Source organism: Zingiber officinale, chromosome 5A (assembly GCF_018446385.1).
Source record: "Zingiber officinale cultivar Zhangliang chromosome 5A, Zo_v1.1, whole genome shotgun sequence".
Classification (NCBI taxonomy): Eukaryota; Viridiplantae; Streptophyta; class Magnoliopsida; order Zingiberales; family Zingiberaceae; genus Zingiber; species Zingiber officinale.
The window spans coordinates 79,785,043-79,800,878 of record NC_055994.1 but is presented as its reverse complement, the minus strand read 5'-3'; the positions used below and the strand labels follow the sequence as shown (position 1 = coordinate 79,800,878).

The following is a 15,836-nucleotide window of genomic DNA, read 5'->3' as shown; positions in this document are numbered from 1 at the left end:
CCGCACTACTAATCCAAGACCAAGTCTTGGGATATTTTTTCTTGGTTATTTATCTGTGCACAGAATGTCCCAACAAGAAGGATTCAGCACAGTGCGACCTCCACTCTTCAACGGGGACGACTTCCCTTACTGGAAGAAGCGCATGGAGGTCTACCTCAAGACAGACTTCGACCAGTGGATGAGCATTACGAAACCTTACAAAATTCCAGTGGACAACGCCGGGATCCTGAAGACTGGACAGCAGATCTCAAGAAAAAGCATCAACAGAAAATAAAGTGATCAACACTCTACAGTGCGGATTGACAAGAGAAGAACTGAACCGAGTCGGTCCACACAAAAACGCTAAAGAACTATGGGACAAGTTGATCGAACTGCACGAGGGAACAAGCGACGCTAAGGTAACAAAACGAGACCCGCTTCTAAATAAAATTTTTAATATAAAAATGCAGGAAGGAGAAACAGCGAATCAACTACACGCGAGGATCAAGGACATCCTCAACGGGCTTCATGCAATAGGCCATCAAATGGAGAACAGAGACTTAATAAGGTACGCTCTAAACGCTTTTCCACGTAATAGTTTGTGGGCATCAATAGTGGATGCCTACAAAATTTCTAAGAATCTCTCTAACTTAAAATTAGACGAGCTGTTTTGTGAATTAGAATTACACGAACAAACTAATGCCGGAGCCGAGAAAGGTGTAGCACTATTTGCAAGTTCCTCCAAAGAAAAGAAAGGCAAGCTCGAACTTGAAGAAGACTACCAAGACTCAAAACGAAGAACACTGGTGAACTTGATAAGAAAAATGTTCACCAGGAAAAGAGGACTTCAAAGAAACAAAAGATCAGCTCTCCTTCGAAACAAAAGAACGTGACTTGCTACGGTTGCAACAAAAAGGGGCATTACAAGAACGAATGTCCAAAACTAAAGTTCGACAAACCAAAGCCAACCAAAAGAAGGCACTCAAAGCAACGTGGGACGACTCCTCGGATGAATCGGAGGAAGAAGAGCAGAAAGATGGCTCGCGATGCCGAAACAGATAACGAGTCGGAAGATGACGACGGGTCCGAACCCGAAACAAGCCACGAGTCCGTACTCGTTTCCGAAGGCCCGAATGAGGTATACTTAAATTTAAACAAAAAATTTTTTAGAATTATTTCCTGTCTAAATAGTAAATTAACTAAATTAGAAAATGAAAACAAATCACTTCTTGAGGAAAATCAAAACCTCAAGGAACAATTAAAGAATTCAAATCCAACTCAAGATCTAACACTTGAGGAGGAGAATTTATCATTAAAAAATGAAATAAACAACTTAAAAGAGATGTTAGAAAAATTTACAACAAGATCAAAAAATTTAGATTTAATCCTAAATAATCAAAAAGCATGTTATAATAAAACCGGACTAGGATATAAGTCGAATTCAAATAAAACCTTCAAATCATTAATAACCCAATACAAGTCAACCAATCTAGCTTGGGTCCCGAAAGCGTGTCTGACCACGCAAGTAGGACTTAATCAATATTATATACCTAAAGAAAAAATACATTATATAAAATTAAATAAACCAAACCAAAATCCAAAATACAAACCTAAATCAAATTCAAAATCTAAACAGAATTATCACCAAGTTAACTATAACTATAAAAAGAATCGACACAAGTCTAAAATCAAAACTTAAATTAATGGCCAATAATTCAGGGGAAGGCTCCAGAATAGCTGGCACCTCCAAAACTAACTTACCCGATAGGGTAACCCAAAATTTACCAACCCGGCAGGGTAATTAGGATTAGTTAAAAAGAGACTAAGTTTAACTTGAAACATGGTACTGGTGAAATTTTTGGATGATAGTACGTTAGGGAAACTTGGGCATCGCATGTCTAGAAAGATATGGTTTCGATCTGGTGCATTTGGCCAAGTGGAACTGACCGAAGCGAATCCTAACCAGTTAGACCAAGATGTAGTACTAAGTTCCGTGGATAGGACTATTCGGAAAACCTCGAAAGGTTGGTTACTTCTAATGATGTCCTTGTGACTCACCAAGCTTAGAAGTTTATTCGAAGAATGCCTACTTGTGGAAACCAAAGCTAAGTCTGAATCTAACACAAGTTAAAACAAAACTCTGTAATCAAACCAATTTCATCTCACAAAATCATAGGATTCCTTGATTGATAATATAGATCGGGTGAGATGAATAAGGCTTAAAAATTAATTTCAAAATTCTAATATTAAACTTAAAAATAAATTTCAAAAATTTTAATTTTAAACTTAAAAATTAATTTCAAAATTTTAATTTTAAACTTAAACATTAATTTCAAAATTTTAATTTTAAACTTAAAAATAAATTTCAAAAATTTTAATTTTAAACTCAAAAAATTAATTTCAAAATATTAATTTTAAACTTAAAAATAAATTTCAAAATTTTAATTTTAAACTTAAAAATAAATTTCAAAAATTTTAATTTTAAACTCAAAAAATTAATTTCAAAATATTAATTTTAAACTTAAAAATTAATTTCAAAATATTAATTTTAAACTTAAAAAATTAATTTCAAAATTTTAATTTTAAACTCAAAAATTAATTTCAAAATTTTAATTTTAAACTTAAAAATTATTTTAAACTTAAAAATTATTTTCAAAATTTTAATTTTAAAACTTAAAAATTATTTTCAAAATTTTAATTTTAAACTTAAAAATTATTTTCAAAATTATAAACTTAAAAATTATTTTCAAAATTTTAATTTTTTTTCAAAATTTTAATTTTAAAACTTAAAAATTATTTTCAAAATTTCAATTTTAAAACTTAAAAATTAATTTCAAAATTTCAATTTTAAAACTTAAATTAATTTCAAAATTTTAATTTTAAACTTAAATTAATTTTAAAACTTAAAAAATTAATTTCAAAATTTTAATTTTAAAAACTTAAATTAATTTTAAAACTTAATTTTAATTAATTTCAAAATTTTAATTTTAAAACTTAAATTAATCTCAAAATTTTTCTCAAAATCTTAATTTTAAACTTAAATTAATGCATGCTCGAAAGACTAACTTCAAAATCCTACTTACTGTAGGAAACCAAGTGGATTTTGGACAGTAGTTGCTCCAAACATATGACTGGAGATCACACCAAGTTCACTCAACTCACTTACAAAAGCCTAGGAACAGTTGCCTTTGGAAACAACGGCAAACTCAAGGTAATTGGTATAGGTAATATTGAATTAAAATTAGACTTTATAATTACAAATGTCTTACTTGTTGAAAACTTTAAATATAATCTTCTAAGTATAAGTCAATTGTGTGATACTAGGTATAAGGTCAAGTTTCTATCTACAGAATGCTCAATCAAAGATCTAGATAATCCTACCATAAGCCTAAAAGGTTTTAGAAAAGACAACATCTATGTCATCAACTTAACCATTTCTTCCATTAAGTGTTATTTAACACAAAAAGAAGAAACTTGGTTATGGCATAGGAGAATGTCTCACACCAACTTTAGAAATATAAGTAAACTAAATGGACTTGTAAAAGGCTTACCGAAGTTACCTAACTTAGATTCAACTATATGTAATGCTTGTCAACAAGTAATTATAGACGATTACTCTAGGTTTACTTGGGTAAAATTCTTAAAACATAAAGATGAAACTTTTGAAATTCTTACAAATTTTTGCAAACAGATTGAAAACGAAAAAGATATTAAAATTAAAAGAATTAGGAGTGACAATGGGGGAGAATTTAAAAATCATAACTTTAACAGTTTTTGTCTAGAAAACGGTTACCATCATGAGTTCTCATGCCCTAAAACCCCCCAACAAAATGGAATTGTAGAAAGAAAAAATAGAACCTTACTTGAAGCTTCTAGAACAATGTTAAATGAGTATAACCTACCTAAATACTTTTGGGCAGAAGCCGTTAGTACAGCCTGCTATGTACAGAACAGAACAACAATAAATAAAACTCATAACAAAACTTTCTTCGAAATATTTTATAATAAACAACCAAACATAAAATACTTTAAGGTATTTGGGTGCCCAGTTTTTATCTTAAATACAAGAGAACACTTAGGAAAATTCACCTCTAAAATTGAAAATGGAATTTTTGTAGGATATTCCCTAAGCAGTAGAGGCTACAGAATTTATAATAAAGTTACCTTAAAAATTGAAGAAACTACTAATGTAAAATTTAAAGAAACTAAACAAGACATAGAACCTACACAACCCCCAGAGTTTGTTCCAGAAACCAACCAAACTCTAAATCATGAAGACGAGGAACAACATCAAGAGAATCAACCTCCTAAAACAATAAAGGTAAACCCAAATCATCCAACTGATCAAATAATTGGTGACCCAGACTTAAGAGTTCAAACCAGATCATCTTTTAGAAACCTAAGTCAAATTTCATTAATTTCAAAAATAGAACCTAAAACTGTGGATGAATCCCTACTAGACCCAGATTGGATTATAGCTATGCAAGAAGAACTAGCCCAATTTGAGCGTAATGAGGTCTGGGACCTAGTCCCACCACCTAAGAATAAGAAAATAATAGAAACAAAATGGGTATTCAGAAACAAACTAAGTGAAACTGGGGAAATTACTAGAAATAAGGCTAGGCTGGTTGCCAAAGGATTTAGTCAAGTTGAAGGACTTGACTATGATGAAACATATGCCCCAGTAGCCAGATTAGAATCCATTAGAATGTTACTAAGTTATGCAGCCCATAAAGGGTTCAAACTATACCAAATGGATGTTAAGTCTGCCTTTCTTAATGGACTAATCAGAGAAGAAGTTTATGTAGGTCAGCCTCCTGGTTTTGAAAGCTTAGAACACCCTGATTATGTTTTTAAATTAAAGAAAGCCCTATATGGACTTAGACAAGCACCCAGGGCGTGGTATGAGAGGCTAACATCTTACCTAACATCTAAAGGATTCAAACAAGGTTAAATTGACCCAACCTTGTTTGTCAAATCATTAAATACAAACATATTTATTGCACAAATATACGTGGATGACATAATATTTGGCTCAACAAATTCAGAATTTTTAGAAGAATTTATTAATCTAATGGAAAAAGAGTTTGAAATGAGCTTAGTGGGAAAACTAACCTATTTCTTAGGATTACAAATCAAACAGACAAATGAAGGAAACTATATCTCTCAACATAAATACACCAAAGAATTACTTAAAAAATTCGGAATGGAAAATACAAAAGAAATAAAAACACCGATGGCTGTAAACACAATCTTAGATAGTGACCCAAATGGAAAACCAGTTGACTTAAAATATTATAGAAGTGCAATAGGTAGCCTACTGTACCTAACTGCAAGCCGACCTGATATTTTATTTGCAGTTAGTATGTGTGCTAGATACCAAACTTGTGCTAAGGAATCCCATTTGACACAGGTTAAAAGAATTTTTAGATATCTTAAAGGAACAACAAATGTAGGAATCTGGTATCCTAGGATAAGTAATTTTGAACTAATAGGGTATTCTGACTCAGATTATGCTGGATGCAAATTAGACCGCAAAAGCACAAGTGGTGGATGCCAATTATTAGGTTCATCACTTGTTAGCTGGTTTAGTAGAAAGCAACATTGTGTTGCTCTGTCTACAACTGAGTCAGAATACATAGCTATAGGCGAATGTGTTGCACAAATATTATGGATGATGCATACTTTAAAAGATTTCAACTTAAATATCACAAATGTAAAAGTATTAATTGACAATATAAGTTCAATTAACTTAACCAAGAATCCTGTGCATCATTCAAGAACCAAACATATTGAAATTAGACACCACTTCATCAGGGATCATGTTACTAAAGGCGACATTGAACTCAAGTACATTGAGTCCAAATCAAATTTAGCTGACATTTTTACAAAACCTCTCCCTGAAAGTGAATTTAGCAACTTACGACGGAAATTAGGGATGTGCTTAATAGATTAGGATCTTTCAAAAATACTTTCAAAAATGATTTTACCAACTTATAGGTTAAACTTGTTTGTTTTCAAACTTTCCATTTTTAGACTTTCGAAAACAGTTTTGGCCTTAGACTAGTTTTACATCCTTAGAAAGCATGTACCCATAGGACTAGTTTTTTGAGCATCTCACCAACACCTTAGGTTTACCTTGCTTGTGTTTGATAAACATAGAAAGGGGTGAGATGCATAGGCCAACTGTCTGGACTTAAGATGCTTATTTCAGTGCATCAGCATAAGTCTGGACGTTAAATACAATTCAGATATTAATCAGATTAAAGTTAATCAGTCAAATCAAAAAACTGACTGCTTGTAATCAACTTAATCTGACTAACCATGTGAAAGCTACTATCTTCTGATAGCTAGTTAGTACCTAATTGGTTAGACAGCTGGTTAAAGTTAAATATCAAGTTCAGGGGGAGAATTAACTCAAATTTTGTGTGTTTGAAAAATACTTTTTAAAACCTAACATATGTTTGAACATTGATTTACAAAAAGTTAAATTTAACCAAAAAATTTGAAAAATGTGAAAGCTTAATCCCACCTGATTTTCAAACCTGATTTGAAAAGTTAACTATTTCAAAATTTAGCTCTTATCAAATTAGCCTTAAAAATTAATGTTTGACAAAAAAATTTTCTTGAAAAATTACTTATTTTTTTTTGGTTTGAAAAATCAAAGTTGAAAAACTTACCTTTTTGAAAAGTAGATAAAAATTTGAAAAACCTATTTTGAAAATTACCACACGCTTGAGAGTTAAACTTGATTAACTTTAAATTTATACTTTTCAAAACTACTTGTCTCCCCCAAGTCAACTTGACTATTTTTTACTTGGTGTTAAAAATTATACTTTTATCTTTCAAGTTTTGACCAAACTTAGATATTTTTTTTACCTGTTACAGTAACTCTTCACTATGATTATTTACCTCTGTTCATTTTTTTTTATGAATGCCAAAGGGGGAGAAGGGTTAAGTGGTTAAGTTAGCTAAACCAATTTGAAAACACAAACTAACTTTAAAACCACACAAATGCATGTTGCTTCTTGCATATGTTTTCACTAACTTAAACCAAGTTGTCATTCCATCAAAAAGGGGGAGATTGTTGGTGCGGGTAGCACTAACGGTCTAACCCAGGTTTTGATGAATGACAAATATGTTAAGTTAGTTTTGTTGTGTCGACACTTTGATCAAGTGTGCGGGAAAAGTCCAGCTAGGGGTTGACCGGATGTTTGGCAAGAAGTCCAGCTACGACGGGCTGACCGGATAGCTGGCGAGAAGTCCAAGCTGGTCGACGGGCTGACCGGACGCTTGGCGAGAAGTCCGCTAGGTCGACGGGCTGACCGGATAGTTGGCAAGAAGTCCAAGCGGTCGACGGTGGCCGGACGCTTGGCGAAGTCGAGGCAGGTCGACGGGCTGACCGGACGTCTGGCGGTAAGTGAGGTAAGTCACCGGAGGGGAGTGACTGCGCTCCCGGGAAGGGACATTAGGCATCGATCCGGCTTAGATCCATTTCGGATGTCTAAGTCGAGATCGTGACTAGATTCCGATCTCGGAAAGACGGAATCTAAGTCATACTCTCTTTATCTATCTGTTGAACTTTAACTGTGCTAACCATTTGTTTTACGGATATATATTTGCCTCGGACTAACCTTGTTTTGCGGAAAAAGAGTCTTTCGGAACAGGTGGTCCGGCGCCGAGGATCCGGGCGCCGGAGGTCAGGCGCCGGAGATCCGGCGCCGGGCGGTATCCGGACACCTCGTCGCTCGTGGAGCATCTTGATTTGGCAGTTATGTCACACTCCGGCGCCGGAAGGATCCAGCGCCGGCGACATATAAAGAAGCCCAGGAGCTTGAATCAACTTTGTTGAGAACTCTTCTGCTGATCTTGCTGCTCGACGTTCAAGTGCGACGCCAACAACGCTCCGACAAAAGTGCTCTTCCGGTTTTTGTTTAATTTTCTTTTTGTCGGTATTGCGTTATTATTACTAGCATCTCCTGTACTTTTTCTGTAATCATATTTCGACTTGCTAGTGATTGCCCAACGAAAGTGGTCAAGGACCACGGGCCTTCGAGTAGGAGTCGTCACAGGCTCCGAACGAAGTAAAAATATTTGTGTCTACTTTATCTTTTTCCGCTGCGCTTAAACTCTTATTTTTTCGAATCGATATTCACCCCCCCCCCTCTATCGAATCTAACGGTCCTACAAAAATCACTTGTGTCATTTCTTTTTGCTTTACTCTTTCCGCTACGTATTCTCTATAATTTTTTTTAATCGATATTCAACCCCCCCTCTCTATCGAATGCTTACGATCCAACAATAACATAATCTTCTGTGTGACACCACACACCATATTATATATAATATAAATTAAATGAACAACTACATTTAGCATATAAATGCCGACATTTGACCAATGTGATTCTTATTTCAAAATAAATGTTTATACAAAAAGCTAGACTTTTAGTTTACATTCTAACATATACGTTATCACAAAGTTTTGTTTCAGGACCATGGTATCTGACGCAAGGGCAGTATCAGTCACAGCCTCAGCCACTGGTGCAGTATCAGCTATAGCCCCAGACACTAGTTCAGTACCAGTCACAACCTCAGCCACTGGTGTAGTATAAGCTGTAGCCCCAGCCACTGGTTCAGTATCAGTCACAACCTCAACCACTAGTGCAGTATCAACTGCAGCCTCAGTCACTAGTTCAGTACCAGTTACAGCCTCAGCCACCGGTTCAGTATCAAACACAGTCCTCATGCCCATCTCTGGCTCAGTATTCGACACCGCCTCAGTGGCAGGCTCAGGCTTAGGCGCAGTATCCTTTGGCAGTGCTACCACCTCCACCCCCGCTAGAGATTGGACGAATTCACTCGGTTACCAGAGAGGATGCACAGCGGGCCGACGGATCCATTTTTCATGGTACAGTTTTACTTTATGCATTTTCTGCTGATATGATTATTGATAACGATAGCTTGCATTCCTTTATTTCTCGAGCATTTATGAGGGAGATTGGTAGACTACCTATCCTTAGACCGCGGTGATTGACCGTTGCCCTACCATCCGGTGATACATTGGACATCACTCAGGAGGTCAGAGGATGCTCATTAGACTTTGTCAATAATATACTCATTATAGTTTTATTAGTACTGGAAATGGTCGAGTTCGACATTATCCTTGGCATAGATTGATTGTCAGCATATCATACCATAGTTGATTGCCAGACGAGGGTGGTCACATTCTGACCTCTGAACCAACCCTCGTGGGATTTCACTAGCATCAAGGATGACGGTATATCGACCATTTCTGTGATTCAGACTCAAAAGCTGTTGTCACATTGCTATCAGGGATTTCTATTGTTGTTAATTAATGTTGACGACAGCAGTAGTTCTCAACTCTCAGACGTTCCAATTGTCTAAGAGTATCCAGATGTATTTCCAGATGAGCTACCAGGCTTGCCTCCCCGAAGGCAAGTGGAGTTTGTTATTGAGCTGATTCTGGGGATTGCGCCGGCATCGAAATCTCCTTACCGTATGACACCGAAAGAGTTGGATGAGCTAAAAGTCCAACTCTAGGAGTTATTGGATAGGATATTTATTCACCCTAGTGTATCTCCGTGGGGTTCTCCAGTATTATTTGTCAAGAAAAATGATGGTACTCTGAGGTTGTGCATCGATTATAGGCAGCTGAATGCAGTGACCATCAGAAATAAGTACCCCTTACCACGGATCAAGGATTTGTTTGATCAACTCAAAGGTACATCAGTGTATTCTAGGATTGATCTGCGATACAGATATCATCAACTGAAAGTTAAAGATTCTGATGTTTAGAAGACAACATTCCCTACTAGACACGGGCATTATGAGTTTTTGGTAATGCTATTTGGTCTTACCAATGCTCTAGCGGTATTTATGGATTTGATGAACCACGTCTTCTTGGAGTATCTAGATTAGTTCGTTATCATTTTCATTAACAACATTTTGATCTACTCACGTTCCGAGGAGGAACATGCACAACATCTTCGCATAGTCTTGCAGAATCTTCGACAACATCATCTATATGTGAAGTTCAGCAAGTGTGCTTTCTGGCTATCCTCAGTTATTTTTCTGGGACACGTGGCTTATAGCAGAGGTATTTCCATAGACCCTCAAAAGATCGAGGCTATCACCAGTTGGGAGCATCCGAAATCAGTTTAGGAGATCCGTAGTTTCTTAGGATTGGTTGGATATTACAGATGGTTCATTGAGGGGTTTTCTCACATTGCTATGCCACTGACACGCCTGACCAGAAAAGGTGTGAAGTTCACGTGGTCAGAAGTCTGCAAGACTAGCTTCCAAGAACTGAAGCGGAGATTAGTGTCGGCACCAGTTCTGGTTTTGCCTTCTGGAGAGGACGGATTTGTACTCTGCACCGACGCTTCTCTATAGGGTTTGGGTGTTGTTTTGATGCAGCACGGCAGGGTAGTTTCCTATGCTTCTCGTCAGTTGAAGGAGCATGAGAAGAACTACCCAGTATATGATCTGGAGTTAGCCACCATTATTTTTGCTTTGAAGATTTGGAGACATCATTTGTATGGTATTACATTTGAGATTCTCACTAATCATAAAAGTCTCAAATATCTTTTCACTTAGAAGGAACTCAATCTCCGACAGAGGAGATGGATGGAGTTCCTGAAGGATTATGACTGTACCATTAGCTACCATCCAGGTAAAGCTAATGTGGTTGCCGATGCACTTAGTCAGAAGTCCAGAGGGCACGGACTTGATTCAGGGTTTCTCCAAGTTGGACCTTGAGGAGATGGGACAGACAGAGCAAGGTATCCTTATTACCATGGTTGCTCAGTCATTGATCAGGATGAGGATCCAAGAGGCCTAGGCCGGTGGTCAGCGCCTACAGTCCATTGGCATCTAGATAGCTTCCAGGCAGTCACTATGTGAAAAACAACTTTTTACTTCGCCACAATTTACTTCATCAATTTAAATATACGAAGTAAAAGTGTATAAGCAACTTCGCTGAAAAAATTGACGAAGTATATACAAATATAGACTTCGCAGATTTAAAAACACGGGCTTCGCTTTAAACTGAAATAAGCTATTACTTCGGAAAGTTGTTAAATACCGAAGTAGTAACGTCGTGAATAGAATTTTTAGTGTTTACTCCGAAGTAATAGTACAAGAGTTAACTTTTATTTTGAGACCACTTTTATTTCCCCCCACTTTTTTGTTTTCTTGGGTTAGGGCTTCCCTCTGCCGAAATAAGGTTGGACCTCCTCTTCCTTCCCCTTCATTTCAGTCCTCTCCGTTCCCCCTCGTTAGGGCTTCCGATTTGGAGTCTTAGGCAATAGAGACGAAGGTTTCCTCGTTAGGGCTTCCAAAATAAGGTTTGGCAACTTGAACTTTCTTACGCAGGGTTTAGGTTGCAAGTGTTTGAGATATACCGTATGTTTTCTTTCCTTCGATTTCTTTTTCTTATTCTTCTTCTTTTTCTCCTCCTTTATTTTGCAAAATCATGTTTTAGACGGTCTCCAATTTGTTGTAGGTTTGGTGTTATTCTTCCAACAAAGACAAGTGTTTGGAAATTTTTTTTTTCTTTTTTTTTCCAGTCTCTATGTTTACGAGGTCATTACCTAAAAATACGCATGCTTTCAAGTTAGAGTAAGACATGTGTTGTACTCTTACTCCTTCAAGTTGTCCCTCAAAATCTCAGTTCCACATGTATTAATTTTTCTTAAAAAAAAATACCTGCCTCCTAATGCAAGCAAGCATAGCACCAGTTGAATTTAAATATCAACTATAGAAGATGGATTGTTTTCCCATGAGATAGCAAAAACTAATGTAACTAATGTGTGTTTTTGTTTCCTTGTTCAGACAATTTGCTAAGCAACCATCAACATTCATATACAAATCAATATTGCTAGAACACTCACCTTTATAATTTCTATTTTGTCCTTGCTCTCTTGGTGACCACTACACTCCTATTCAAATCTTGATGATGAATTCCTCCTTTCTTTATATAAATATATGTAATAGTTTCAGCTTATCTTTTAAAATGTGATCAGATACTTTATCTTTGTCCTCTTGAAATGGATTGAAATAAAACAGAGATGCATCCAATTTCTATCTAATGCCTTGTGTTGTATACTCGATCCACACTAGGTATAATTTGATAAAGAGTGATTACATCTCTCTATTATTTGCTACTCTCTTTGGCATAGGATAGCTTAGCATTTTCTCCACTAGGTAGATGATGATAATAACTTTTAAATACAACATTCACTAATAGTTCAAGTAAATTCTCACCATCCTAACATAATTTGTCTTTGTGCTACCTGTTTCATCCACTATGAAGATCCTAAATACAGCATTTCAGAATCAGACAATCTCAACTATGCTATCACTTATTGAGATTAAATGTGTAACTGCTTCATCCAGCACAAATACAATATTTTAATTTAACAATTTCTAACTATGATACCACTTAAGATAAATAATTTAATAAAATTCAAAGTAAATCTTTGGCTAAAAAAAATATGAGAGTAAAAATAAAATAAAACTAAATAAAATTACTATTCACACTTTCTATAGTTACATCTCAAACCTTTCCTAACTCCTCAGGATGACAAAAAAAGTTCTAATAAAAAAACTTGTGTAAGCTCTCTGAAAATGTATCACACAACTTGTACAAATGCAACCCAGCATATCTCCTACATTCTGAAATGCTCCATCCATGAACAATTTATAACCACCATAAATTTCAAGAAATTTGGTTACAATTGGTTTAAACGAACTCAAAACTGCTTCCATCACAAATTTCAACAATCACAACAGCATGATTATGAAAAACTAACTTTAAAATCAGAAATTAAAGGGGTTTTCTTTTACTACTATCAGGCTGAATGGTCTCCGATACTGGATTGCTAACAACCCAATAGATTCAATCTATTTAAGAGCATTCATATGTCAAATGATTGAGTGTGCATGTTCGAAAAAAGACAAGTGTTTGGAAATTCAACTAGTGTCATGCTTTCGTTCTTTATATATCCACATATTGTACAAAATACGCATTATTTTTCTTCATGATGAGTAGAAAATATTGACAGCTGTTGGAATGAGTATAAAATATGGAACTGTGCTCGATATGAATTTGACTACCTTTTTGCAGTCTTACTCTAACGTTTGCTTAACATATATATAGTATCTTCAAGTTTTGATCAAAGAACACATTGAGCTAGCGGTAAATAATTTTAGCACGATAATTCTGAAGAAGTTTCTTGGGATTCTGTTGTACTATAATGGATAAATCCTAGATTTACTTAGATAGGAGGTCCAAAGAGTATGAGGAGGGTGTGGAACAATTCATTAGAAGTTGTTTGCAGAATTCACATATCGACCCCAATTTAATTCATTGTCCTTGTTGCAAATGTATGAATCTTAAAAAGGGAGTGGTTATGTGGATTCGGGAGCATCTTTACTTCAATGGTTTCAGTAAAAATTATTTGAATTGGATTTGACATGGCGAGGCTGCGGAGAAGGATAGATTAAATTTGAGTGTCAACCAAGAGTCAACTGATAATTGTCATGATGATTTTGAAACTGTTAATTTGTGTGAGGCAGCGTATGATAACCATACAGAAAATCCAGAAGCATTTATGAAGTTTTTGGAGGAAGCAGAGAAGCCACTGTATAAGGGATGCAAACGTTACACAAAGTTGAGTGCACTTGTAAAACTATACAATACCAAAGCAAGGCATGGGATGAGTGATGCTCTATTTTCAGATCTACTAGCAGATTTTGGGGACATGCTGCCAGATAACCACAATCTGCCATCGTCAATTTATGAAGCAAAGAAGACGTTGAGTTGTTTGGCTTTGAGTCATGAAAAGATTCATGCTTGTTCCAATGATTGCATCCTTTATAGGAAACAATATAAAGACTGCGTAAGCTGCCCGAAATGTGGCTTATCAAGATGGAAGCTAACCAAGAAAAATGTTGAGAAGAAAGGTGTTCCTGCCAAAGTGGTTTGGTATTTCCCTCCCATACCAAGATTTAAGCGCATGTTTAAATCTTTAGAAACTTCCAGAAATTTAACATGGCATGCAGATAGCACAAGAGTTGTTGGTCAGTTACGCCATCCAGTTGATTCACCTTCATGGAAATTGGTGGATCATATGTGGCCCGACTTTGGAAGTGAGGCAAGAAATATTCGCCTGGCACTTGCAGCCGATGGAATTAATCCTCACAGCAATCTTAGTAGTCGCTACAGTTGCTGGCCAATCATGCTGGCCACATATAATTTGCCTCCAGACATGTGCATGAAAAGGAAATTCATTATGCTAACGATGCTCATTTCAGGGCCGAAATAGCCTGGAAACGATATCGACGTCTACCTTGAGGTTCTAGTTGATGATTTGCAGCTGTTGTGGGAAGGAGTTGATGGAGTTTATGATGCTTATCGAAGGGAGGTTTTCACTCTTAAAGCAGTTCTTTTATGGACCATCAACGACTTTCCTGCATATGGTAACCTTAGTGGATGTACTACACATGGTTATTACGCATGCCCAATATATGGTGAGGATACTTATGCAAAGCACTTACAAAATGGGAAGAAAATGTCATTTGCTGGGCATAGACAATTCCTACCACGATTTCATCCATATCGGAGGCAAATAAAGGAGTTTAATGGCATGGAGGAACTTGGTGAAGCAGGTAGGCCATTATCTAGAATTAAGTTGTTTGACAAGCTTTCAGACATAACATGTGAGTTTGGAAAGAAAACAAGTGTGAAGGGGAAAATAAGGAAAAAAGCAAAGGAGAATATTGTTGAAGACATTGAAGAAGAAAAGTATGTTGGAGCTACAAATTTTAGTAAATGTTGGAAGAAGAAGTCAATTTTTTTCAATCTTCCATACTGGAAATACCTACATGTTAGGCATTGTCTCGATGTTATGCACATTGAGAAAAACGTTTTCGAGTCTCTGATTAATACTTTGATGAACATCAAGGGAAAAACCAAGGACAATGTGGTAGCTAGGTTGGACATGGTTCAGATGGGAATTAGGTCTCAATTGGCTCCTAAAATTGGTGAGAAAAGAACATATCTACCTCCTGCAGCATGCTCATTCACAAAAAATGAGAGATTACAAGTATGTAGGTCATTAATGGATATAAAAGTTCCGGAAGGTTTCTCATCAAACATGAAGAATCTTGTCTGCATGGATGAGATGAAGCTGAGTAGCTTGAAATCACATGATTCTCATGTTATAATGCAGCACTTCCTGCCAATAGTCATACGTAATTCTCTGCCAAAATATGTTAGATATGTTGTCATAAGATTATGCTTCTTCTTCAAAGATATTTGTTGCAAGATTATCGATGTAGCCAAGTTAGATAAGCTGCAATCTGACTTGATTGTTACACTCTGCTTATTGGAGCAGTATTTCCCCCCTTCTTTCTTCGATATCATGCTCCACTTAACAGTTCATCTTGTTCGTGAAGTCCAATTATGTGGACCAGTCTACTTCAGATGGATGTACCCATTTGAAAGATGCATGAAGGTGTTGAAAAGTTACGTAGGCAGTTGAAAATATCCGGAAGGTTGCATTGTTCGGAGATATGCAGCAGAAGAAGCAATTGAATTTTGTTCAGAATATCTCAATGACCTTGATCCTGTTGGGGTCCCTAAATCACTACGTGACCCAAACGCAAGCATTCCTGGATTCTCAGCAAGCAATTCATCAATCATCGTCCAACAAATTGATCTCCAACAAGCACACTTGACTGTTCTAGAAAATACAGAAGAAATATCTCCATACATTATGTAAGTGTACTACATAACTAATAATTATATGTACTTGGCAGTCCATATGTATTCA

At 36.0% G+C, this 15,836-nt stretch overlaps 1 protein-coding gene across 1 annotated transcript; it reads left to right on the top strand.

The window, feature by feature from the left end:
• Positions 1-10,693: 10,693 nt before the first annotated feature.
• Positions 10,694-15,545, top strand: LOC121979689. Its single transcript, XM_042531678.1, has 4 exons — positions 10,694-10,781; positions 13,579-13,982; positions 14,065-14,214; positions 14,328-15,545. Exons 1-4 carry the CDS (start codon positions 10,694-10,696, stop codon positions 15,543-15,545), a joined length of 1,860 nt encoding a protein of 619 aa, XP_042387612.1.
• The last annotated feature ends 291 nt before the right edge of the window (positions 15,546-15,836 follow it).